General features: G+C 48.5%; 1 protein-coding gene and 1 long non-coding RNA gene across 2 annotated transcripts in view; one reads left to right on the top strand and one right to left on the bottom strand.

Annotated features, from left to right (window-relative positions):
• Positions 1-8,014, bottom strand: part of doc2b (double C2-like domains, beta) — a 326,981-nt gene extending 318,967 nt beyond the window's left edge. Inside the window, exon 1 of the mRNA XM_072447011.1 lies at positions 7,494-8,014. Within this exon, the coding sequence (XP_072303112.1) occupies positions 7,494-7,869 (376 nt within the window). The 5' untranslated portion in view covers positions 7,870-8,014. The remainder of the gene's footprint in view (positions 1-7,493) is intronic.
• An 18,180-nt stretch (positions 8,015-26,194) lies between these two features.
• On the top strand, positions 26,195-26,591 carry LOC140360393 (uncharacterized). Its single transcript, XR_011926924.1, has 3 exons — positions 26,195-26,301; positions 26,354-26,381; positions 26,582-26,591. It is a non-coding gene; the product is annotated as an uncharacterized lncRNA (long non-coding RNA).
• The last annotated feature ends 840 nt before the right edge of the window (positions 26,592-27,431 follow it).

Below are 27,431 nucleotides of genomic sequence, written 5' to 3'. Positions count from 1 at the left end.
TGCTGAGGTTGAGGAAAACCACCCTTGAGGCCAATGGCAAGACACTTGCACAAGTGACCGTCAAGTGCGGCATATACCAAGGTGATGAGCTGTCCCCAATACTGTTCTGCAGAGGTCTGAACCCATCCATCCATCCATTTTCTACCGCTTGTTCCCTTTCGGGGTCGCGGGTGACTGGAGCCTATCCCAGTGACTTCGGGCCTTAGGCGGGGTACATCCTGGACAGTGGCCAACTCGTCACAGGGCCAACACAGAGACATAGACATTACAGACAGTTCACGCTCACATTCATTCACTAGGGCCAATTTAGAGTCACCAATCTTACCTAACACATGCATGTCTTTGGACGGTGGGAGGAAGCCGGAGAACCCGGAGAGAACCCACGGTAACACGGGGAGAACATGCAGACTCCACCCAGAGAGATCATGTGATGTTGGTCAGGTCTGAACCCCCTCAGCCAAATAATCAACAAGACTGGCTATGGATACTGACTCAGGAATGGAGCTACCATCAGTCACCTCCTCTACTTGGATGACATCAAGCTGTATGCTAAGAGCGAGCGGGACATTGACTCCCTGATCCACACCACCAGGATCTACAGCTCAGATATCGGAAAGTCATTCGGACTTGAGAAGTGTGTGATGGTGACTAAGAGGGGGAAGATGGTCCACACAGAGGGGGTCTCACTCCCAGAGGGAATGATAGCAGACATTGAGGACAGTTACAAGTGTATGGGAATCCCACAGGCAAATGGCAACCTCAAAGTGCTATCAAGAAAGCTGCTACGGCTAAATACCTACAACGAGTGAGGCAAGTCCTCAGAAGCAGCTAAATGGCAAGAACAAGTCCCAGGCAATAAACAGCTACGCCCTGCCAGTGATACGATACCATGCAGGAATAATCAGTTGGCCAAAGGAGGAGATACAGACCAAAGATGTTAAGACACGAAAGCTCCTGACCATGCATGGAAGGTTCCATTCCAAATCCAGCACCCTGAGACTGTACACTAGCCGGACTAGTGAGCGTGAGAGCCACTATCCAGGACGAAACGTCCAAGATCCATAAGTACATCAAGGAAAAGGCTCCTACAGATGACGTGCTCAGTGAATGTCTCAGACACAGGGGAACAGAGGATGATGAGGTGCTGGAGGGACCATCATGGGAGGACAAGCCCCTACATGGGATGTACCATTGGAACATAGCTGAAGTAGCTGATATCACAAAATCCTACCAAAGAGCCGGTCTGAAGGACAGAGGCCCTCATCATGGCAGCACAGGAGCAGGCCTTGAACACCAGATCAATAGCGGCCTAGATCTACCACACTAGACAAGACCCAAGGTGTAGGCTCTTATACTCTTAATAAAAATAATGATAACACTCTTATTTACAGCTGTTATATGGACAGAAAATATTGCACCAGGGTGATAAAATAGTGATGATAAAATAGTACGTCTAAAGTCCAGTTTCAGCCCATGGCAGGTGGATGTGTTGAATCTGATTCTGTTCTGAATGATACGAGAATATTCAAGAGCGGGTTTTCAAGGTTTTCTGCACATTTAAGCTGGGGTGGACAGAAAAGAATGATAATCAATGTAAAATGGTTTACAGTAGAAGGTGGACCATGATGTGATGACCACTCCTGGAAAAATTAGGGATTACATCGACTTGTTTACAGTAGAAGAGTTTCAATGCATTTTGATGAACAATATTATTGGCGTCAGATGCCATAGTATTACTTGGTATTGGACAGAAACAAACAACATCGGTATGGCCCATCACAAGTGAATGAAGCTAAATACAACTCCAGCTATGCTTTTGATAAGGAAACAATGTCAGAACAGGTTAAATGTATTTAACATAAAAAAGTACAGGTACCCACGAAAGATCTCCTGCCCCGCCTAGCATGTCCATCAAGATTAGTGTATTCTCCTTCCATCCAATGAGGTTTTAGTCTTTCCATAAACCCTGCCCCCTGACAGGATTAATCATTGCACTTTCCTCACGCTGGGAAGGAGGAATTTACATTTGGCAAATTATAGAATATACTTTTCCGTCTTCACAGTTCTCTGTTTTTTTATCTATTTATTCTGAATTTGGTCTGGGCAAACATTGGATTTTGATTTTTGTGCTCAAAGTGTGTCGTATGAGTCAGGGATTAGAGGAGATGGGCTCTAATCTCACTTCGCATCTGTGTGGGGGAAATATACTGTAGTCAGGTCTTTCATTTATGGAAGACAGCTTTCAAAATATATATATATATATATATATATATATATATATATATATATAGAGAGAGAGAGAGAGAGAGAGAGAGAGGTAACAAGGAAAGCGGCTGCAGCCAAATATCTACAACGAGTGAGGCAAGTCCTCAGAAGCAGCTCAATGGCAAGAACAAGTCTCTGACAATAAACAGCCACGCCCTGCCAGTGATCAGACCCTGCCGCGCCCTGCCAGTGATCAGACCCTGCCGCGCCCTGCCAGTGATCAGACCCTGCCGCGCCCTGCCAGTGATCAGACCCTGCCGCGCCCTGCCAGTGATCAGACCCTGCCGCGCCCTGCCAGTGTTCAGACCCTGCCGCGCCCTGCCAGTGATCAGACCCTGCCGCGCCCTGCCAGTGATCAGACCCTGCCGCGCCCTGCCAGTGATCAGACCCTGCCGCGCCCTGCCAGTGATCAGACCCTGCCGCGCCCTGCCAGTGATCAGACCCTGCAGGAATAATCAGTTGGCCAAAGGAGGAGATACAGACCACAGATGTTAAGACACAAAAGCTCCTGACCATGGAGGATCCATCCCAAATCCAGCATTCTGGATGCTGGATTTGGACAAGAAACCCTACCAATAGCTGAAGCACAGCACAGAGGCCCTGATCATGGCAGGACAGGAGCAGGACCTGAGCACCAGAGCAATAGAGGCCCTGATCGACCACACCAGACAAGACCCAAGGTGTAGGCTGTGCAAAGGGGGGCCTGAGACCATCCCACACATAACTGCAGGTGCAAGATGCTGGCAGGGACAGCATACATGGAGCTCCATCACCAGGAGCTGGCATAGTGAACAGAAACATCTGTGCAGAGCACGGGCTGGAGACCCCAAGGTCTCGACACAAATGACTCATTCTAGAAAAGTTTGAATAAAAGTCTTACAGTCACACCACAAGACATTTATTAGTAATTAAAGGTGGTATGGACGATTTTTTTCAGCAAATTTTGTATCATATTTCCTCGTGGCGTGGATAAATCATTTGTCCTGCCACGTATCAATCATAAAACGCACCTATCGCTCACCTGCAGCCGCGTGCGGTTCTTCCCCACGTTTCCGCGTGCCTAAGCGCATGGATCTATCATAATATAGTTCCCTCAGTGTACGGGGCAAAATGAAGACGGAGAAAGACAGTTCGAGCTGACGCAGAAGTGGACAGAAATCTACGGGAGACGAGCGATGCGATGCGCTCCGTTGCGCTAATAAACAAACGCACGTGTGTGTTGTATCGGTCCGCACGGGGGAGTGTCATGTGCACTTCCGCCTGCGTTCTCAAATCGCCGAAAAATCGTCCATTGCGCCTTTAAGTAATAAGTAATTTATAGAAGACATTTTGTGCACAATTGAGTTGACGTTTGGAGGAAGAAAAATGTTATTTTGAATAATTTTAACTGATAAAAATGGATGTTACATCAGATGCACATTTTAGGAATCTCTAATAATTAAACTGTTACTAAAAGTGAATTGAAGTCTTCCAGTCTTTGATTCCATTTGGGTTTATGCAGATCACAGCCAGTAAAACATATGTTTTCTAATCACAATTTAATGCACTTAATCAATATGTAATGGCATAAACATATATACGCAACACACAACCACTGAAAGGATCTATGAGAATGTGTAAAGGTGACTTTATTATAAAGTCTATTAGTGACGCTGATTTCCAGAACATTTTAATACAACTCAACGTAAATCCACCATTATTTCGAAAGCACATTCCTGTATAGCACACTGACAATAGCAACAAAGCTTTTCTGATTCTGAATATCAATTTACCTTTTCATTTTTTCTAGGATCCCCCGCTAAAGCCAGTGACATATTGGCTCTTGCCTGATAATAACTTTGCGTCATCCCTCCCCACACGCTAACCCAACCCTCCGCTCCATTCTCCTCCTCCATCTCTCCGCTCCATCCACGCTCCACCAGATGCTACGTGCTCTTATCGCTCCTTCATGACAAAGACGGCCCAAACAGCGGCCCGCGCGGTCCTTCCTTCTGCCTGCGTGATACTAAAATGGCACGCTACAATCACATCAGCGTATCCTGCCAGCAAAGCCAGTCAGGAGCAACAGTTTGCAGATCAGAGAGAGAGAGAGAGAGAGAGGAGAGCGTGGTCATAAATATCTGCGGAGGTAAAGGTTAGAAAGAGAGAGAAACGAAGAGGGAAAAGGAGAGGGGAAGATGCCTGGCAACCGACAGAACGGCTGGTAACCAAATCAGGTTAGGATGGAAAAAATATGTGAAATTGCAATTCTTGGAACACATTTTGTGATTCTGATAGGATTTGCAAGATTTACAATTAAGCAATAAAGACAATTAAGCAATAAAGCCATGTTCCAGCTTCCTATGTGATATTTTATTCAACGTTCTTTTCAAATTGAAGATTCAGTTCACTGGTCACATGTTAAGCCCGCCCTGAAGCGTTAACATCTGAAACATCTGCATTTCAGAAACTATTGAGATCTAAACTCAGGAAAAAAACACAGAAGAAAACCTCATGGAAACAAAGGAACATTTAGTTCTCAGCAAAAGATATTATAATATCTCAAATAACTATATTTCTGCTCATTGCAACCATGTGATATTGATGATACTGGCTCACGTCACTTACAGTACCTCCTGTTGGTCACACTCTTTGGCCTCTCCGTTCGGTCTATAACCCGACGTTTCAAGTTTTGCTCAGCTTTGACAATTCTATATTCTAATCTACATACGATGGAAGTGGAAACGATGTTATCACATCCCAACATTCTGTTTGAATTACAACAAAGACAATTTAGGCACAAAGAAAAGTTTAGACATTCTTTTAACCAAATAAATGCACGATCATGTATTTTTATTAGTCTAATCATAACTATAGAGTTTGGTTTCCTTAAAGTTGTGTTCTGATTCCTGCGACGGCCTCTCGTACCTATCCCCTATCCCCTATCCCCTATCCCCTACCCCCTACCCCCTATCCCCTATCCCCTACCCCCTATCCCCTATCCCCTACCCCCTACCCCCTACCCCCTATCCCCTATCCCCTATCCCCTACCCCCTACCCCCTATCCCCTATCCCCTATCCCCTACCCCCTACCCCCTATCCCCTATCCCCTACCCCCTATCCCCTATCCCCTACCCCCTATCCCCTACCCCCTACCCCCTATCCCCTACCCCCTACCCCCTACCCCCTATCCCCTATCCCCTATCCCCTACCCCCTACCCCCTATTCCCTATCCCCTATCCCCTATCCCCTACCCCCTACCCCCTATCCCCTACCCCCTACCCCCTACCCCCTATCCCCTATCCCCTATCCCCTACCCCCTACCCCCTATCCCCTATCCCCTATCCCCTATCCCCTACCCCCTACCCCCTATCCCCTATCCCTTATCCCCGCCTACATTCCTGTACTTAGGAGTGATTATTCGACAAATTGGTCTTTTGGTCCAACATAGAGTTCTAAAATGTCACACAGCCATTTTTACTACTATAAAAACATGTAAATGTAAATCTGCAGCTGGTCATAGTGAAATGTCACTGTGAAAAGGTGAAGCCGCTCAGAAAAACAGGAAGTCAAAGCAACGTCTATTATAAAGCAGTTTAGACATAAACAAATATTGAAATATATGTGAGATATGCTAAATATCGGGTAAAGTGGGACATCAGATAAATAATAAGCACTTGAGTATTTTTACATGTGAAAACCATCAAATGTGTTCCTGAAATCACCAATAATTACAAATGTCTGAGTGACTTTACAGGTTTATAAGTTGTATTGGGTGAGTTTACAGGTTTATACGTCGTATTGAGTGAGTTTACAGGTTTATACGTCGTATTGAGTGAGTTGACAGGTTTATAAGTCGTATTGAATGAGACAAAGGGAGAAAGTGAGAGGAAGAGAGAGAGAAATCTTTAACTGCTTATACACGCTTGTGTATATGTACTGAGAGGGAACATACTGTATATTTTATGTACTGAGTCACATCTTTCAATCCATCTAGCAGCTCATATGTTTGCTGACTCTTTTATCATTTAATATTCTGTAGTTTACACAAAAAAGACACTTACACACGCCTCAAAGCAGTGGATAACACAACAGCACAGACGATGACTAACCAGCTTTAGAAAAAATGCAAAAGCACAACTGAAAATAACTAGAACATAAAATCCATCATCAAATCAGATCGCCCCATTGAAATGTCCTGAGCCTGGACGAGGATGAGCTCCAGAGGCCAATCCACCAACACCAACATCTGATCTACAGCAAAAGAACGTGCTCCTGCTCTATTCTATGTGCAAGATTAAACAAGATTTGTGGTTAAGTTTTGTTTCAGGTTTGGCAGTTTAACCAAAGAAAACATTTAACCCGTACAAAGTACGCTCTTCATTTTATAAAGGTATAGTTTATTGTTAATTTAACAAAGGGGAGAGTTAATTTGTCATTCAATTAAAATCACAAACTTTCTGCAGATCAGAATCCAAGGTACGAGTCTGGTTTGTGGAGATGCAAGCCACAAACCGGAAGGACACAAGTCTATTTTGTGACATTGGCAAACTGGAGCTTTAAGCTCTCGAAACTTTTAACAAAATCAAATAATTTGTACTTTCAAAATAACACTTAGTGTAAATTAACAACGGAAGGTTTATTTTAGTAAATATAATGACAGAATTGGGCGGTAAAGCTGTAAGATAAGATAAGATAATCCTAACTGAATATTAACAGTATAAATGTATACAATCTTATGTATCTTAGGCTCCATTTTTTGTTTTATGTCTTCAAATGCACCTTTCACAAGCTGAGACATGTGAGACATGTGAGACATGTGAGACATGTGAGTGTGACAACCCACCAACCCACCCTGGTCTGCATCTGAGTCAGACAGTATATTCTGTGTTATGTGCATTGTCCAGAAAGACCAAAAGCAGCACAAATCTCTGCTGTAGCATGCAGTCTGCACAGTCTGCACAGTCTGCACAGTCTCCACAGTCTGCACAGTCTGCACAGTCTGCACAGTCTGCACAGTCTGCACAGTCTCCACAGTCTGCACAGTCTGCACAGTCTGCACAGTCTGCACAGTCTGCACAGTCTCCACAGTCTGCAGCAGCAGCACCGTGCAACTGGTGTCAGACCTGTTCAACAGCGCGCACACACACACTCACACACACACACTCACACACACACACGCACACACACACACACACACACACACACTCACACACACACACACACACACGCACACGCACTGTACTCACTGGAGTCGTCCGAGTCATAACCCTCCACATCGGGCTCCTCGTCTCTCCTGGAGCCCCCCACCGGCCCCACGGAGCCCCCCGAGGCTCCGGCCGCCGGTGCGCTCCCCCCGCCGACCCCTGGCCTCTCCAGCGGCGGCTGCGTAACGGCGTCCTCATGGCCCCCGCTGTCCGCCGCCGCCGCCGCTGTGGCTGCTGTGACCGCGGAGGACGGGGCTCTGAGCGGGGCCACGGCCACGGCGGAGGGGGGCAGACCGCGCGGGTACCGGGGGAAGTAGTCGGAGATCTGCTTGATGGGCTGGATGGGTCCCGGGCACACGTCGATGGCCATGTGCTCTTGAATGCTGATGGTGGGCTTCTCCCCTTTGCGTTGTGTCATGCATGCGGTCCTGTGTCCCACTGCTCCCGAACCCACGGCGGATCAGAAGAGCGGTCCCGGGGCTACATGAGCTAGCCGAGTCCCGGTCCGCATCGGGCTGCTGTCCTGGGGGTGACAAGTGCTCTGGTGCGCGGCGTGTCTCGCTCCCGCCTGCGAGGTGCGTGGAGCGGTGCGTGGAGCGGTGCGTGGAGCGGTGCGTGGAGCGGTGCGTGGAGCGGTGCGTGGAGCGGTGCGTGGAGCGGTGCGTGGAGCGGTGTGTGCCTGCGTCCGAGCGTCTCAGAGAGTGAGGGAGAGATTAGAGACAGAGACAGGGACAGAGAGAGCATGGGATTAGAGAGAGACGGGATCAGTTGATGTCACTGCCTAGCAACCATGCCGTAAACAGGAACCATGAGCGCGCCGCTTTAGCCCCGTCCATCTGTCTGCGCGTGGAGAGAAGAGAGAGAAGAGAGAGAAGAGAGGGAAGAGAGGGAAGAGAGAGAGAAGAGAGAGAAGAGAGAGAAGAGAGAGAAGAGGGGGAAGAGAGAGAGAAGAGAGGGAAGAGAGAGAAGAGAGAGAAGAGAGGGAAGAGAGAGAAGAGAGAGAAGAGAGGAAGAGAGAGAGAAGAGAGAGAAGAGAGAGAAGAGAGGGAAGAGAGAGAAGAGAGAGAAGAGAGGGAAGAGAGAGAGAAGAGAGAGAAGAGAGGGAAGAGAGAGAAGAGAGAGAAGAGAGGGAAGAGAGGGAAGAGAGAGAGAAGAGAGGGAAGAGAGGGAAGAGAGAGAAGAGAGAGAAGAGAGGGAAGAGAGGGAAGAGAGGGAAGAGAGAGAGAAGAGAGAGAAGAGAGAGAAGAGAGGGAAGAGAGAGAAGAGAGGGAAGAGAGGGAAGAGAGAGAGAAGAGAGAGAAGAGAGAGAAGAGAGGGAAGAGAGAGAAGAGAGGGAAGAGAGGGAAGAGAGAGAAGAGAGAGAAGAGAGGGAAGAGAGAGAGAAGAGAGAGAAGAGAGGGAAGAGAGGGAAGAGAGAGATAAGAGAGGGAAGAGAGGGAAGAGAGGGAAGAGAGAGAAGAGAGAGAAGAGAGGGAAGAGAGGGAAGAGAGAGAGAAGAGAGAGAAGAGAGGGAAGAGAGGGAAGAGAGAGAGAAGAGAGAGAAGAGAGGGAAGAGAGAGAAGAGAGGGAAGAGAGAGAGAAGAGAGAGAAGAGAGAGAAGAGAGGGAAGAGAGAGAAGAGAGAGAAGAGAGGGAAGAGAGGGAAGAGAGAGAAGAGAGGGAAGAGAGGGAAGAGAGAGAGAAGAGAGGGAAGAGAGAGAAGAGAGAGAAGAGAGGAAGAGAGGGAAGAGAGGGAAGAGAGAGAGAAGAGAGAGAAGAGAGAGAAGAGAGGGAAGAGAGAGAAGAGAGAGAAGAGAGGGAAGAGAGGGAAGAGAGAGAAGAGAGAGAAGAGAGGGAAGAGAGAGAGAAGAGAGAGAAGAGAGAGAAGAGAGGGAAGAGAGAGAGAAGAGAGGGAAGAGAGAGAAGAGAGAGAAGAGAGGGAAGAGAGAGAAGAAAGTGAAGAGAGAGAGAAGAGAGAGAAGAGAGAGAAGAGAGGGAAGAGAGAGAGAAGAGAGAGAAGAGAGAGAAGAGAGGGAAGAGAGAGAGAAGAGAGGGAAGAGAGGGAAGAGAGAGAGAAGAGAGGGAAGAGAGAGAAGAGAGAGAAGAGAGGGAAGAGAGGGAAGAGAGAGAGAAGAGAGGGAAGAGAGAGAAGAGAGAGAAGAGAGGGAAGAGAGAGAAGAAAGTGAAGAGTGAGAAGAGAGAGAAGAGAGAGAAGAGAGGGAAGAGAGAGAGAAGAGAGAGAAGAGAGATAAGAGAGGGAAGAGAGAGAGAAGAGAGGGAAGAGAGGGAAGAGAGAGAGAAGAGAGGGAAGAGAGAGAAGAGAGAGAAGAGAGGGAAGAGAGAGAAGAGAGGGAAGAGAGAGAAGAAAGTGAAGAGTGAGAAGAGAGAGAAGAGAGAAGAGAGAGAAGAGAGGGAAGAGAGAGAAGAAAGTGAAGAGTGAGAAGAGAGAGAAGAGAGAGAAGAGAGGGAAGAGAGGGAAGAGAGGGAAGAGAGAGAGAAGAGAGAGAGAAGAGAGGGAAGAGAGGGAAGAGAGAGAAGAGAGGGAAGAGAGAGGGAAGAGAGAGAAGAGAGAGAAGAGAGAGAAGAGAGGGAAGAGAGAGAGAAGAGAGAGAGAAGAGAGGGAAGAGAGGGAAGAGAGAGAGAAGAGAGGGAAGAGAGAGAAGAAAGTGAAGAGTGAGAAGAGAGAGAAGAGAGAGGGAAGAGAGAGAAGAGAGAGAAGAGAGAGAAGAGAGAGAAGAAAGTGAAGAGTGAGAAGAGAGAGAAGAGAGAGAAGAGAGAGGGAAGAGAGAGAAGAGAGGAAGAGAGAGGGAAGAGAGAGGGAAGAGAGAGAAGAGAGAGGGAAGAGAGAGAAGAGAGAGGGAAGAGAGGGAAGAGAGAGAAGAGAGGGAAGAGAGAGAAGAGAGAGGGAAGAGAGAGGGAAGAGAGAGAAGAGAGAGGGAAGAGAGAGAAAAGAGAGAAGAGAGAGAGAAGAAAGGAAGAGAGAGAAGAGAGGGAAGAGAGAGAAGAGAGAGAAGAGAGGGAAGAGAGAGAAGAGAGAGGGAAGAGAGAGGGAAGAGAGGGAAGAGAGAGAAGAGAGGGAAGAGAGAGGGAAGAGAGAGAAGAGAGAGGGAAGAGAGAGAGAAGAGAGAAGAGAGGGAAGAGAGAGAAGAGAGAGAGAGAAGAGAGGGAAGAGAGAGAAGAGAGAGAAGAGAGAGAGAAGAGAGAGAAGAGAGAGGGAAAAGAGAGAAGAGAGGGAAGAGAGAGAAGAGAGAGAAGAGAGAGGGAAAAGAGAGAAGAGAGAGAAGAGAGAGAAGAGAGAGGGAAAAGAGGGAAGAGAGAGATGAGAGTGAAGAGAGAGCAGAGAGAGGAAAGAAAGAGAAGAGAGTGAACGCGAGATTAGGAAGGGAAGAGAAAGGAGGGAGAAGAGAGCAAATAAAGATAAAGAGCTAGAATATAGAGTGCAAGAATAGAGAGAGAGAAAACTGAATAAAGAGAATAAAGAGAGAGAGAGAGAATAATGAGCAACAGTTCAGTGCAAAAAATATTATTTTTTGTGACTTTGTTTGATTGGATTTTGTCATCTTGATGAGAACAAAACCTGAGCAGATAAAGCAGCAGCGACTGAGCGTGTTCAGAACACGGCATGCTGGGTATTCAACCAGAGGGAGTGGGATTGAAACCAAAAATGAACCAACACCGCAACTGGGCCCAGAAAATTAATAAAATACAATGAATCAACTAAACACAGAAACAGATTTACACCTGCTGCCAATATCTGCCTTTAAATCTTCTTTTCACACAAACTGAGGAGCAGACGCTGTAAGAGAGTAGGAACTAAACACAACACCACCGCTAACCATGCTAAAGCTAGCACAGCCCCCGAGGGGCAAAGCCCACTCTCCAGCGGGATCACCAGAGCCTGCAAAGGACAGACGGTAGAGAGGACATAACTTTACAACAGGTGGTCTTTATGTTGCATGAAGTGCAGCGTGACGTGGAGTTAAGGCGGAGCTACAGGTTAAGGCGGAGCTAAAGGTTAAGGCGGAGCTACAGGAGCTGAGGTTAAACTCCGGGTGGAGAACAAACACATGAAGTCCTTGGCTCTCCTCGACCATCAGCATGGATCATAATCACGCTGATGTTACGACCAGCTAACATGATGGCGGAGGGATTTCGCAGACCCGACCCGCTCGTTTTTGAAGGCGATATAGCCGAAAACTGCCGTGTTTTTGAGCAGGAATATGACATTTGAGGCGGCACACTCGGACAAAGCTGCGAAGACGAAGGCATACATTCTCCTCAATCTCACAGGACCAGAAGCCATTGTCCGGGAGCGTTCATTTGTCTACGCCGCAGAAGTTAGAGCACCAGGTGATGGAGCCGTCCTCGCCCCGGCCGAGGCCAGAGAAGACCCGGAATGTCTCAGAAGGAAATTTAAGGATATGTGCAACACAACGAAACAATGGAAAGGCACAAGTTTCACACACGAAATCAAAAACAAGGTGAGACAATCGAGTCGTTCATCAGTGATTTGAAAATAAAAGCCAAAAGTTGTCACTTTGGAGCGCTAACAGATGAACTTGTTTGTGATAAAATCGTGTGGCATCAACAATGACAGTATCAGAAAACGTGATAGTGACTTAACACTTGCCGAAGCCATTTCCATCTGCCGCTTTTATGAAGTGACTGAGGAGAATACGAAAGCCTCAGTGGATGCACTACAACAAAGCTCCACTGGGGGGAGCCAAAGATCAAGGTTTAGACATGGAAACAAAGATGCAAAGTTGATCTCAAACTGTAACAATTGTGGAGGCAGCCACCCAGCACAAAGAGACAAATGTCCAGCATTTGGCCAACAATGCCACAAATGTAATAAGATGAGTCACTACAAAAAGTGCTGCAAATTCAAACCATCCAGTCAACGTTATGAAAAGAAATGTTTCACAAAAGGCTACAACAGGAAACATGTGCACAACTTGGATGTAGAGCAGCCAGAATACACCGTCACTGATGGTGTGTCTGTGGACGCTGTAAATACACAAATGGACAATCGTGATGAAGGTTTTGTGACTCTGCAGGTCAATCATAAATCCATTGAAATGAAAATTGACACAGGTGCTAAATGCAACGTAATGGCAAAAGTCACTTTCCAAACACTTTCTGGACGCGAAATCGTGGCACAAACATCAACCTTGTTGCGTATGGAGGCAGCAAAATAGAAACTGCCAGTTTTGTCACACTGCGGAGCTTGACAACATGAACAAAGGCGTCATTACTCCTGTCTCTGAGCCCACAGACTGGGTCTCGTCAATGGTCGTAGCACACAAGAAAGACAAAGAGGAGATAAGGCTGTGCATTAATCCTAAAGACTTGAACACTGCTCTAAAGAGACCCCACTACCCGATGCGTAGTGTGGAAGAGGTTGCCACTCAAATGTCAGGTGCGACTATTTTCAGTGCTTGATGCTAAAAACTCGTTCTGGCAAATAAAGCTAGATCAAAAGCCATCCATGCTAACTACATTCAGTACACATTTTGGGCGCTACAGGTTTCTCCGCATGCCATTTGGAATAAACTCAGCAAGTGAAGTCTTTCAACGATCATTGGAACAGCTATTTGCCGGCTACCCATGTGCTATTATAGTCGACGATATACTTGTGGGAGGCCGGGATGCTGCTGAACATGACTCTAACCTAAAGAAAGTGCTTGACCGCGCATGCGAGGTAAAACTCAAATTAAACCCGAAAAGTGCAAGTTTCGTCTTGACCAAGTATGCTATGTGGGACACATGTTCACAAAAGAGGGTTTAAAGGCACATCCAACAAAGACTGAAGCGATCTCAAAAATGCCTGTCCCAGAAGATTCTCTTGCCATGCAACGTTTCCTCGGCATGGTGAACTATCTCGGAAAGTTTATCCAAAACCTCAGCAGTATTGCTGTACCACTCAGACAACTCACTCATAAGGACACTGAATGGTGTTGGTTTCCACAACAACAACAAGCTTTTGACAACCTCAAGTCATGTCTGTCTAGTGCACCAGTCCTGTCATACTATGATGTTAAAAAGCCAGTGACTTTAACCTGTGATGCATCACGTTCTGGACTGGGTGCAGCCTGTTTGCAAAATGAAAGTCGTCTTTGCGTGCTCAAAGTTCAAAGACTACATTTATGGGAAGCACACAGTCATTGAAACAGACCATCAGCCCCTGGTCACCATCTTGAAGAAGCCAATCCAAACAGCTCCTGCTCGTTTGCAAAGGAACACATGTATCTAGCCGATACCCTGTCAAGAGCTCCAACCAACACTGCCTCCCAGATGCTAAGTCCAGACAAAACATTTGAAGTGATGTCTGTCAGTTTAATTTCTACAGCCAGGCTCGAAGAGCTCAGGGCACGTACAGCTAGAGACAAACTTCTTCAAACTCTCAGCGCTGTGATTCAGAACGGATGGCCGAATAAGGAACACCAGGTACCTCTTGCTGTCCAACCATTCTTTCCCTACAGAGACGAGTTGGTAGTGGAGGATGGCATCGTGGTTAAAGGCCACAGACCAGTCATTCCAGACACACTGCAGCATGAGTACATCCAAATAATGCACAGACGTCACCCTGGTCTTGACTCAACAAAGTGCAGGGCCAGAGGCACAGTGTTTTGGCCAGATTTGAACAAGGACATTACAAAAGAGCTACTGTCTTGTGCAGTATGTAACAGCACTCGTCCACACCAACAAAAAGAATCTCTGCAACCACACAGTTCCAACTCTGCCATGGTCCACAGTCGCCACCGACCTATTTGAATGACATGGTCAACAATACTCAGTACTGGTAGACTTGTACTCTCCGTGACATTTTCTCAGCTAATGTGATCAAAAAGCTAAAGAGACATTTTTTCTGTTCATGGAGCACCTCACACCCTGATCTCAGACAATGCGAGACAGTACACAAGCCAACGTTTCAAGGAGTTTGCTGGGAACAATGGGACTTTATTCAAATCTACCAGCAGTCCGGAATATCCACAATCGAACGGACTAGCTGAACGTGTGGTCCGCAGCGCCAAACAGCTAATGGAAAAATCTCATAGAGATGGATCAGATGTGTTTCTCAACCTGCTAAACATCAGAAAACATCTCTCGTGACGTCACACTGGGCTCACCTGCGGAACGTCTTATGTCTCGACAAACACGTTCTGCATTTCCTCTCAACACCAGACTACTGGCACCTGCGCCAAGGAGCTCAGCGCGAGTCTCTACACAACTCCAAAAGAAAAGACTCATTCAAAAACAATACTATGACGCAACCAGTCGCCCACTAATGCCACTCACAGAAGGACAAGTCATCAGGCTTCGGACTAAAAAAGGACACGACCGCCTTGGCACGGTGGAGGAGGTGTGTAAAGAGCCACGTTCATACATCGTTGAATCAAATGGAGGGTTCTACTGCAGAAATCGCCGCCACATCCTCCCTGTCGCCGAGCCACCACCACCTCAATACGTCGACCCCACTGACTCTTGCCCACAATCGCCGGATGCGATTAAGCCGGACACTCTTCCGCCCTCACCGCAGACCCAGCAGGCTTCTCGCCCTTCTCAACCGGTTACTTGACAGTCCACCAGTGAGCACTCGAGACCTCGCTCTCCCAAGTGTCACACAGCGTTACCTCTTATGTAACACGCTCAGGTCAACTTTGTAAGCCAAATCCAAAATACAAGGACAAAATGTTTATGTGGAAAAAAAAAAAAGGAATGTGACAATGTATATTTTCATGCCTGACAATGTATATTTGTATACTTAGAATTAATCTTTGGTACAAATTTCAAAACGAATACAGGGGCTTGCTTATAGCCCCTCAGCTCAGCCGCCACGTGTTGGAGTTTACCCCAGTGAACGAGAGGGTCGCGTCCCTCCGCCTTCGGGTGGGGGACAGGTCTCTCACTGTTGTGGCGGCCTACGGGCCGAACAGCAGTGCAGAGTACCCGGCCTTCTTGGAGTCCTTGGGAGGGGTACTGGACAGTGCACCGACCGGGGACTCCGTTGTTCTACTGGGGGACTTCAACGCCCACGTGGGCAATGACAGTGACACCTGGGGAGGGGTGATCGGGAAGTACGGCTTCCCCGATCTGAACCCGAGCGGCGTTCAGTTATTGGACTTCTGTGCTAGCCACAGATTGTCCATAATGAACACCATGTTCAAGCACAAGGGTGTCCATCAGTGCACATGGCACCAGGACACCCTAGGCCGGAGGTCAATGATCGACTTTGTTGTCGTGTCATCTGACCTCCGGCCGCGTGTCTTGGACACTCGGGTGAAGAGAGGGGCAGAGTTGTCAACCGATCACCACCTGGTGGTGAGTTGGATCCGCTGGCGGAGGAGGAAGCTGGACAGGCTTGGCAGACCCAAGCGCATTGTGAGGGTCTGTTGGAAACGTCTTGTGGAGCCCTCTGTCAGTAGGGTATTCAACTCGCAACTCCGGGAGAACTTCTCCCATGTCCCGGGGGAGGTTGGGGACATTGAGTCCGAGTGGACCATGTTCTCCGCCTCCATTGTTGATGCGGCTGCTCGGAGCTGTGGTCGCAAGGTCTCCGGTGCCTGTGGTGGCGGCAACCCCCGAACCCGGTGGTGGACACCGGAAGTAAGGGATGCCGTCAGACTGAAGAAGGAGGCCTATCAGGCCACTCTGGCTTGTGGGTCTCCGGAGGTCATCGACAGGTATTGGCAGGCCAAGCGAGCCGCGGCTCGTGCTGTCGCAGAGGCAAAAACCCGGGCCTGGGAGGAGTTCGGGGAGGCCATGGAGGAGGACTATCGGTCGGCACCAAAGAAATTCTGGCAAACCGTCCGGCGCCTCAGGAGGGGGAAGCAGTGCCTCACCAACACCGTTTACGGTGCGGGTGGAGGCCTGCTGACCTCGACTGGGGATGTCGTCGGACGGTGGAAGGAATACTTTGAGGATCTCCTTAATCCCTCAGTCACGTCTTCCGAAGAGGAAGTAGAGACCGGGGACTCGGAGGCTGGCTCATCCATCACCCAAGCTGAAGTCACTGAGGTTGTTCGCAAACTCCTCGGTGGCAGGGCTCCGGGGGTGGATGAGATCCGCCCTGAGTACCTAAAGTATCTGGATGTTGTAGGACTGTCTTGGTTGACACGTCTCTGCAACATCGTGTGGCGGTCGGGGAACCGTGCCTCTGGACTGGCAGGGTGGTGGTCCCTCTGTTCAAGAAGGGGGACCAGAGGGTGTGTTCCAACTACAGAGGGATCACACTCCTCAGCCCCCCGGCTAAGGTCTATTCCAAGGTACTGGAGAGGAGAATCCGACCGATAGTCGAACCTCGGATTCAGGAGGAGCAGAGTGGTTTTCGTCCCGGTCGTGGGACACTGGACCAGCTCTATGCCCTCCATCGGGTGCTCGAGGGTTCATGGGAGTTTGCCCAACCAGTCCACATGTGCTTTGTGGATCTGGAGAAGGCTTTCGACCGTGTCCCTCGGGGTGTCCTTTGGGGGGTGCTCCGGGAGTACGGGGTCCGGGGCCCTTTGCTCAGGGCTGTCCGGTCCCTGTATGACCGGAGCAGGAGCTGTGTTCATTGCCGGCAGTAAGTCAGACCTGTTCCCAGTGCATGTTGGACTCCGCCTGGGCTGCCCTTTGTCACCGGTTCTGTTCATAATTTTTATGGACAGAATTTCTTTGGCGCAGTCAGGGGTCAGAGACCACAGGATCTCATCTCTGCCGTTTGCGGACGATGTTGTCCTGATGGCTCCATAAAACCCGGACCTGCAACATGCACTTGGACGGTTTGCAGCCGAGTGTGAAGCGGCTGGGATGAGAATCAGCACCTCCAAATCCGAGGCCATGGTTCTCGACCGGAAAAAGGTGGCTTGCCCTCTCCAGGTGGGTGGGGAGTCCGTGCCCCAAGTGGAGGAGTTCAAGTATCTCTGTTCACGAGTGAGGGAAGGATGGAGCGTGAGATCGACAGGCGGATCGGTGCAGCGGCTGCAGTGATGCAGTCGCTGCATCGGACCGTTGTGGTAAAGAGGGAGCTGAGCCGAAAGGCAAAGCTCTCTATTTACCGGCCGGTCTACGTTCCTACCCTCACATATGGTCATGAGCTTTGGGTAGTGACCGAAAGAACAAGATTGCCGATACAAGCGGTCGAAATTAGTTTCCTCCGCCGTGTGGCTGGGCGCTCCCTTAGAGATAAGGTGAGGAGCTCGGCCACACGGGGGGAGCTCGGAGTAGAGCCGCTGCTCCTCCACGTCGAGAGGAGCCTGCTGAGGTGGCTCGGGCATCTGTTCCGGATGCCTCCTGGGCGCCTCCCTCGGGAGGTGTTTCAGGCATGTCCCACCGGGAAGAGGCCCCGGGGAAGACCCAGGACACGCTGGAGAGACTCTGTCTCTCGGCTGGCCTGGGAACGCCTCAGGATATCCCCGGTGGAGTTGGAGGAAGTGTCCGGGGAGAGGGAAGTCTGGGAGTCCCTACTCAGACTGCTGCCCCCGCGACCCGGCCCCGGATAAAGCGGCAGAAGATGGATGGATGGATACATATGGCACTTGAATGTATTTTTTGGGTTATTTATTGAAGCCCAATGACATGATACATTTACTTTCTAATTAGAATTACAATTTATTTTACAAATGTCACTCATTTATAAAGTTATGAACAAGCCGTTTATATTTTCACTAAGCTGTTTGATACTGTTTGTTATGTCAGACTTAAGTTTTACTTTCTACAGAAGGCAATAACTAAAAGGAGAGGATGTAGATCATTGCATGATTATGTAGGGGAATGAAGATTGACATTCCTCAGATTGCAAGATAACAGGACAACTTCTCTGAACAATGGGGTGTTTTCTCACCACACAAGGACCTTTGGTCCTTTGAAATAAGACACTCTCTCCTCATGAACATTTATTACAGGAAGACTGCCATCGGTGAAAGTTATGGAGAATGTAATGAATGTTTGCCTGTTTTTGCACCACACACTGCTGTTTAAACTTATGTTATGCATTTTCCCTTAGTTTAAGGTTTTATGTTTTTCGACGGTAAGTCGAGTATGCCCACCAAAGGTAAAAGAAGATGTAAAATATATTTACCTCAAGTAATGACGTGCACCAGCTGCTAAAAGTGTTTTAATGTGTTAAACGATCACATTTGTGTAGCGCTTTTCTACCGTCAAGGTACTCAAAGTGCTTTCAAGGAACCAGTCACACATTCACACACCAGATGTACGCAGACACTGGGGGGCGAGTTGCCCAAGGACACAACGGCAGTATTCACATGAGGCAGCTGCGATCGCACCACCAACCTGCGGGACAGTGGATCTGATCGCTCTGACCGAGTGGGGAGTCGAACCGCTGACCTTTAGATCAGAAGACGAGCACACTACCACTGAGCTACTGCCGCCGGTTTTGCTTTGCCAGAACTACGTTAAACAGGAAGTAGTCGCAGTAGCGCCCGCCCCTTCCACTTTCAGCCGCTCCGGTGCGCGTTGGACAAAAGGACATGCCCGAGGGGAACACGCTTTTTTTGTTCTTCTCCTTTCTCTGAATCACGTCTCTGAGGACGTGAACTTTTTGACCTCTCTTTTCTTCTCAACAAAGCTTTGGCCAAGCTTCGTTTGCCCTCTGAACTCTGAATACACCTGGAATCAGCCTAAGCGCTAACCAGACTGAGATTCTTTTCTTCTTTTCTACCTCGTTCATTTTATTTTTGAAGCAACCTACGACGCTTTTGTAGATCAGCGCCTACGTTCTCATCTGAGTAAAGTTGCCGCGTGAGGAGCTAAACGCCACTAACGCTGAGGAAACGTTCCAAGGTTTGAAAGAGACTGAGCCATTCCAAGCCACCACAGAAGCCGACGCCGCCTCCGCTGGCCCCGCCGGCCCCGCTGGCCCCGCTGCCGACGCCGCCTGAGACTGCTCCGCCGGTCCCGCCGCTCCTTTTCCACGGATCCTGTCCAGAGAACAAGGACCAGACCGCGGACCTATTCTACCGAACCGTAAGCCGATCTCAGGGTGTGGCCTTAATTTGCAGTTGTGGAGTGGTTTTGGATAAACCCTGGCTGGTCTCAATATTCCCTCCTCACTAGCGTAAGCTCATATTTCCCCTTTTTGATATAAATTAGCATCAACACGTTTGATTATTTAAGGCAAAAACCCTGGTTTAACTGACGACCTGCATGAATCTGCTGAAGGTCCTGAGCATGACATACTTCATTGTGTGCTTATGCTGTTCACTGTACATGATGTTTATCTTGTTGACAACAACTGTGTAAAGTTTCAGATCTCTAGGAACAGGCATTTTGGTGCTTTTGACCTTTTTGTATCAAAAAGTATATTCAAGTGATCCAAATATGTGCCAACTGTGCCAAACTGTTTAATTACAATTTTAGCTCCTCTATGATCATAAAACATACATTTTGATGTTTTGTAGGCCACTAATAGCAATTATAACTGCTAAAAACAATATATGTGAAAATGTGTTAATATGAGTTTACCCATGAATTTCCCATATAGAGGTTTAAAAAAATAAACAAACTAATAATTATTATATGATAATATATTATATGATAATAATAATAAATATAGCCACAAGCGGCAATGATCGGCCCTCGCTACGCCGCCGCCACGCCGCAAGAGGAGGGGGCGCTAACGCTCCCCAATTTTCCTTTTATTACGCCTACTGCTGAATCTGTGACACTGTCACATCTTCTCCCCTTTGTTTTAATAATAATAATAATAATAACTTTTATTTATATAGCGCTTTTCAGTGACCCAAAGACGCTGAACATATATATAAAAAAAGGGGGGGTATTTACAGACAGGGGGGGACAACACGTACAATACACATTAATATACAGATAAAATGAACAAGACAGAAGAAGTAGAGAGAAAAAGATGGGGATGTAACAGGGGGTAGAAGAGTAGGCAATGGGGTAGAGGAGGCTAGGGGTAGGGGAGGTCATAGGCTTGGGTGAAGAGGTATGTTTTAGGCGGGATTTGAATGTTGTGAGTGAGGGAGAGTGGCGGACAGGTTGGGGGAGGGAGTTCCAGAGTCGGGGTGCTGTTCGGGAGAATGCTCTGTCGCCAAAAGTTTTGAGTCGGGATGTTGGTGCAGTCAGGGTGAGAGAGGAGGAGGATCGGAGAGCTCGGGAGGGGCGGTGGGGGATGAGGAGGTCAGACAGGTAGGGGGGGGGCGAGGTGGTGAAGAGCTTTGAAGGTGAGGAGGAGTATTTTAAAGTTTATGCGCTGCTTGATGGGGAGCCAATGGAGAGAGCGGAGAACGGGAGTGATGTGATCATGGGACCGGGTGTGGGTGAGGAGGCGGGCAGCGGAGTTTTGGACCATTTGGAGTCTGTGGAAGGAATGGGAGGAGATGCCAGTGAGGAGGGAGTTGCAGTAGTCGAGGCGGGAGGAGATGAAGGCATGGATGAGGGATTCAGCAGCGGGGAGGGTGAGGCAGTGTCGGATTTTGGCGATGCGGCGGAGGTGGAAGTATGAGGTCTTGACGATGTGGCTGACATGGGGAGTGAAGGAGAGGGTGGGGTCCATGATGACACCGAGATTGCGTACCAGGGTAGAGGGGGTGATGGTTGAGGTGTCGATGCTGAGTGAAAAGGGACCAGTTTTATTGAGAGTGGATTTGGTGCCAATGAGGAGGAGCTCTGTTTTGTCACTGTTCAGTTTGAGGAAGTTTAGAGTGAGCCATGATTTTATTGTAGAGATGCAGGTTTGGATGTGGCTGAGGGGAGGGTTTTGGGTGGATTTGGTGGTGAGGTATATCTGGGTGTCGTCAGCGTAGCAGTGAAAGTCCAGGTTGAGTTGGCGGAGGATGTGACCAAGGGGGAAGATGTAGCAGATGAAGAGGAGGGGGCCGAGGACTGAGCCCTGGGGGACCCCTGCATTACTGGGGAGAGGGTGGATGAGTGACCGGAGAGGGAAATGAACTCTTGCCTGTTGGTGAGGTAGGATGTGAGCCAGTCAAGTGCAGAGCCCTCAACACCCAGTTGGCGCAGCCTTTGTAGGAGGATGGAATGGTTTATAGTGTCAAAGGCTGCGCTGAGGTCTAGTAGTAACAGGATGTTGAGGGCCCCGGAGTCTGCAGAGGTGAGGAGATCGTTGAGTACTTTGACCAGGGCTGTTTCAGTGCTGTGAAGTGGGCGGAAGCCAGATTGGAGGGGTTCATAGAGGTTGTTTGACTGGAGGTGGGTGTGAAGTTGGGCGGCGACGATGCGTTCCAGCGTTTTTGAGAGGAACGGCAGGTTGGAGATGGGGCGGTAGTTGGAGAGGTTGGCGGAGTCTAGGGTGGGTTTTTTGAGGATGGGGGTGATGGAGGCCAGTTTGTAGATGGAAGGAACATGGCCGAGGGATAAAGACTGGTTGAAGAGGGTGGTGAGATGGGGGATGAGAGCAGGGAGGCAGGCCTTGGTTAGAGTCGTTGGGAGGGGGTCGAGAGAGCAGGTGGTGGTTTTGGAAGCGGTGATGAGGTCTATGATATGAGAGGAGTTAACAGAGGAGAAGGTGGTGAGGGGAGGGAAGGGTGGGTGGTCAGGGAGAGGGGGGGGCAGGGGTGGGGGTGGTGATGGAGTTAATGGAGACGGCAGTCATGAAGCTGTTGATTTTGGAAATTTTGTCATTGAAGTCAAGGAGGAAAGAGTTGCAGAGGTCAGGGGAGGAGGGTGGAGTGATGTCCGGTGGCTGGAGCAGCTTGTTGACGGTGGAGAACAGGGTGCGAGGGCTTCGGTGGGAGCTGTTGATGAGGGTGGAGAGGTGGGCAGATTTGGCGGCTTGGAGAGCGTCACGGTAGGAGGAGATGTGTAATTTGAGAGCTTCGGCGTGGACGGTGAGGCGGGTTCTTTTGAGGAGTCGTTCGAGTTGGCGGCCAGTCTGCTTCATGGTGCGGAGTTCAGGGGTGTACCAGGGGGTTGATGTATGAGACGGAGGAGGTTTTCCAGGGGGCTAGGGAGTCAAGGGAGTCGGAGAGGGTGGTGTTGAGCATGACAGCATAGTCGTCGGGGGAAGAGGGGGGGAGTCAGGGGGGAAAGCAGAGGATATGAGCTGGGAGAGCGTGAGGGGGTTGACTGACTTGATATTGCAGTAGGTGATGGTGCGTTTTTTGGGGTTGTGGGGCGAGGGTAGGGGGGCGGAGAAAAGGATGCAGAGATGATCAGAGAGAGGGAAGGGGAGGGGGTGGGGCTTAGATATGGGTAGGAGAGAGGAACAGACTAAGTCCAGAGTGTGGCCTTTGGTATGGGTGGGGAAGTCAATGTGTTGGGTGAGATGGAAGCAGTCCAGGAGAGAGAGGAAGTCGGATGTCAGTGGGGCGTTGGGGCAGTCAATGAAAAAGCAGCAGTGGACCGGGTGTTGAAGCTGGTGGATTGAGTGGCGTTGGTTGCCCCAGACCTTGTCTGCACGGCAGGGAGGCCCCGCGATACCATGACGGACCTCAGCAGGTGTTAAGCCAGCTGTTAGCTGGCGGCTAGGGCAGTAGATAGTCTAGGAGTGAGGGAGGAGATGAGTGATGGACGGTGCAGTAATGTCCGATGAAGTTAAGGAACAGGGATGTAGACAGAAGACAACACAGAGACGCGGAAACAAAACAAAACAATGGAAACGACTAACAAAACAAAGACGTTGGGACAGAAGCGGCAGTCCACATACCAGCCGCCGGTGTTGCTCTAGCCCAATCAAGACGCATTTGAGTCCAGTTTTGTGACCAGATCGCCCCCGTCTGTGGAGCGGGGAAAGCAGAGAAACGGGGCTGTACCTTGGTTGTATGGGGCTGCTTTTCTCCGGGTGGAGCCGGTGCCCCGCTCTCCGTGTCTGCTCCTGTGGCGGGCTGGGGCCACACCTTCGCCCAGGTACAGACCTCCGGGGCGGCGGGTGCGGGAGCGCGGAGCCGGTGTTCGGGCGTGGAAACGCCGGTGCAGCGGAGGAGAAGCGGAGCCGCGTACGGCTCGTGGCGGTGCGTGCCGCTCGTGGTGGAGCCGGTGATCGGACGTGGAAACGCCGGTGCAGCGGAGGCGCAATTTTATTTTGAATTCTTGGCAAAATGTGCGGCTTTGCCGCACAGACACCGTGACTCTTTGAATAAAAATGTGGATAACTTTTGACGGTTCACCCCTGAAGATGAGTCTCACCAAATTTCAGGTTAATAGGGCTGACGCCCTGAGGGGGAGGAGTTTGTGAAAGTCTAAAGTGTAAACATGTTCTGGTGATTTCCCCATTGGAATAACATGGAAGGTTTCGGTCATCGTTACGGCAACGCCATAACAATTATGACATAGGTCTCATTGACTTTTTTGATGGGGATTCTAAAATTGAGTTGTGTGTCAAATTTCATATAATTTCGCAAAACTAAACATTTAACCTCCATATAAAATCTGTAGGGGGCGCTGTGGCTCCAAATTAATTTATTTCACTTCAAGTAGGTTTAGGGTAAAGAGTTTAACAACTGATTCTAATTTGACGCAATTCGGACTTTAACTGCGCAAACGGCAGAAATGTAAAATTTGGGAGATTTCTGAAATTCTTGCTACAGTTTGCGGCTTCGCCGCACAGAGACCGTGACAGGTATCAATGTAATTTGGATAACTTTTGATGTCCCACTCCTCAGTAGCATTTTCAGCAAATTTCAGCTTTTTAGGGCCAACGCCCTGGGAGGAGTTCGTAAAAGTACGACGTTTGGAAAAACTCCGAAGTCATGTTTGGCCATTTTTGAAGCAATATGGCCGACATTTGGTTGGGCGGACGGCGTTGCCGTAATAATATTTTTTACTTCTCTTGTCACCATCTACCTCTGTGCCAAATTTCATGATTCTAAGATCAGATTTTTTTTGGGTCATTTCCCATCTCTCAATGCATTTTTGGTACATTTGAGGGCGCTGACGCGCCAATTTTTTTAATTTTAGAAAAGGGAAACGGCACGATTTTTAGAGGTGTGCAAATTTTTGTGACTTTTCGTCAATGTTCACTGGGTTAAAAATAGGGGGGTTGAAGAAGAAGAAGAAGAAGAAGAAGAAGAAGAAGAAGAAGAAGAAGAAGAAGAAGAAGAAGAAGAAGAAGAAGAAGAAGAAGAAGAAGAAGAAGAAGAAGAAGAAGAAGAAGAATATTCCGATGCGAAAACAATGTTTCCCATTTTTCAAATATCATAAACTATACATTTTCGGAAAGCGCTCGCGCTTTCCTACCTCATGGTGTGGGTCCCTGGTCACTGACGGGTACTTTCGTTAATTTTGAGTGGGCTCCGCCCACTTTGTGTTTTTGGCCCTCTATACAGTAATAATGTTCAATTTTTGCATTACATGCTTATATGCACGGAACATGCAAGAGATGGGGAACGTATTCGTGAGCTACTTAGCGCAAATGAGTGCTTTATATGCACGCACTAAACGAGCACTTCAAATTGGGATCATCCCAATTTAAAGTGCTCGTTTAGTGCGTACTGTTAGTGAGTGTTTGGAAGTGGGCGAGCGCTTCGCGCTCGATTTTGTGCGCACTACGTGTGCACTTTCGCAGCCGTGCTTCGCACGGCCTTACGAGATTAATAGGCCTCTCGCCAGCTTGTGGCGCTCGGGCCTAATAGTAATAATAATAATAATAGTAATAATACATATCTAACGAAATGCGAGTCCAAAAGGCTTAACAAGATCAGAAAACGTGGTGCGTAAAATCTTGTCTACGCTCACTGAAAAAACTGGCTCTTCATTTCTTTTACGCATCTGAACAGTGAAGACTCGCTCTGGGTGCTTCCTAAAACTCACCCACTGTTAAAAAGTTTGGTTCATTGGCTGGAATGATATGTCAATCAAAATGTTTCAGCAAGCAGGGACAGCTGAAAGACTCACTGGGCATGCGTAAAAAAGGGAAGAAAGTACTATTTAAAGGGCTGTGAAAGACAAACCCGAAAACTAAAAAACATGTGGATGGTTTCATTCTGGAGCTGAAAGTGTGAGAAAAACAAACAGCGCCATTTTATATCCAGAGCAGGTGTTCTGTTATTGACAGAGAAATGCGCCTGACGAGATTTATTTGTGATTTTTTTTTCACAGAAGAAAAAGCTGTTTACTGGATTTCTTAAAATGGGATTACTTCAGAAAAAATACAAGTAAATATTTTGGTGTAATCCCTCATTCGTCCAGGAGAGTTCCATTGTAGAAAAGGTTCAGTTGTTTCATCTGGACTCAGTTTTAGAAAAAACAAACAAGATGTTTCGACTCTCATCTAAGAGTCATTGTCAATTTGCGAATTTAGACCGGGAACTCAGATATTTATTCTATTCACACAGAATAGGCCCTCCTGACGTAGAAGAAAAAGTTGATGTTTCAACAGACACTTACCCTCTTTGTTTTCTAAGCTAGCCTCTTGTTTACTATCCGTCCTTTAACGGGCTCCTTTGTTTGTGTGTCCCTGGCTCATTCTCCTTGAGGACCTGATTATCATTAACATGATTAGCATCCGAATGCCCTGGACTTCTGCCTCTCCAGGGATTCAAAATTCCATTATAAACCACAGGAGTATTGAACCTTAAATCTCCATTCCTGTTTAAAGAAGATTTTTCTTTTTTCACAAAATGGAGCACTTTGAGAAGAAGGCTCTGGCCTCCTTTTCAGGCTCCGCCCCAAAGCTTTGGTTTCGCTACGTTGATGATACATTTGTAACAATCAAGAAACAAGAGCTGGAGCCTTCTCAGAGCACATCAATGCTGTGGACCCACATATCAGGTTTACAAGAGAAGACCCTAAGGAGAATCGCTTGGCCTTTCTTGATTGTTCCACGATCAGAGGAGAGGACGGGAAAGAAGTATATAGGAAACCTACACACACGGACCAGTATCTGCTCTTTGGCTCTAACCACCCACTACAGCACAAGCTGAGAGTGATCAGAACCTTACAACACAGAGCTCAAGGTGTGCCCACCAGCTCAGAGGGCAAGAGGTGCCCACCAGCTCAGAGGGCAAGTGGTGCCCACCAGCTCAGAGGGCAAGAGGTGCCCACCAGCTCAGAGGGCAAGAGGAGCCCACCAGCTCAGAGGGGCCCAGCAGCTCAGAGGGCAAGAGGTGCCCACCAGCTCAGAGGACAAGTGGTGCCCACCAGCTCAGAGGGCAAGAGGTGCCCACCAGCTCAGAGGGCAAGAGGAGCCCACCAGCTCAGAGGGCAAGAGGTGCCCACCGGCTCAGAGGGCAAGAGGAAAGAGGAAAAACACATCCGGAATGCCCTCTCAGCCTGCAGGAAAAAAGGGACAAAAGGGAAACAGAACAGAGAAGGAAGGGTGTTTCTGTCCCTTATGTCTCGGGGGTGGCTGCCCACGAGTCCGAAGGTTTATTAGTCCGAAGGTTCACGAGTCCGAAGGTGTGAGTCTGCGCAGCGGGCTCTACTCGCGGCTCTCCTCATCAAAGCTGTGTCTCCGTGCAGCGGGCTCTCCTCGCCTCCCTTTGCCCCACACACTGCTTTTTGGACTTTTCTAGTGTTGATGCACTTTTTATGATTAAACTCACGTATTTTCAATAACCGACTTGTTTCTGTGCATAGCCTGTAGCTCCTTATCATATTATTAATGAATGAATTAACTCAAATAGCCCAGCAGTTTCGGCCGCGCGCCGCGGCTCTGTAGACACTCCCGTCTTGGCCAGCTGAATTTCCTTTTTGACTACCAATCCTACGGTGATCGGATCACGCGTTTCTATATATACATATATCATTTCTATACTTTGATCAAATGAAAGCATAGAACGGAGAATTCTGTTCACGCATTTTTCTTATGATCAAATGAGGGCATAAAGCGGAGGATTCGAGATGTTCCCTTGTTATTTTCACATACACAGTACAACATGGTGCCTCCTGTAGCAGCTGGTGCACTAAACGTGACGAGCCCCAGTGCGTGTCTTCGTGCTTCGTGCACATTTTACAGACTGACTACATCCCCATGCCGTCTGCACCTTCACTTTAGCCTATGAGGAACTTTCAGACTAGCGAACCTTCGGACCAGTGAACCTTCGGACCAGTGAACCTAAGGACTAGTGAACCTTTAAAACCTTCG

Source organism: Eucyclogobius newberryi, unplaced genomic scaffold, assembly GCF_026437365.1.
Source record: "Eucyclogobius newberryi isolate DKJ021-1_F unplaced genomic scaffold, fEucNew1.0.hap1 SCAF_15, whole genome shotgun sequence".
Taxonomy (NCBI): Eukaryota; Metazoa; Chordata; class Actinopteri; order Gobiiformes; family Gobiidae; genus Eucyclogobius; species Eucyclogobius newberryi.
The sequence above is the reverse complement of the archived record's forward strand: the minus strand, read 5'-3'. Positions and strand labels throughout refer to the sequence as shown.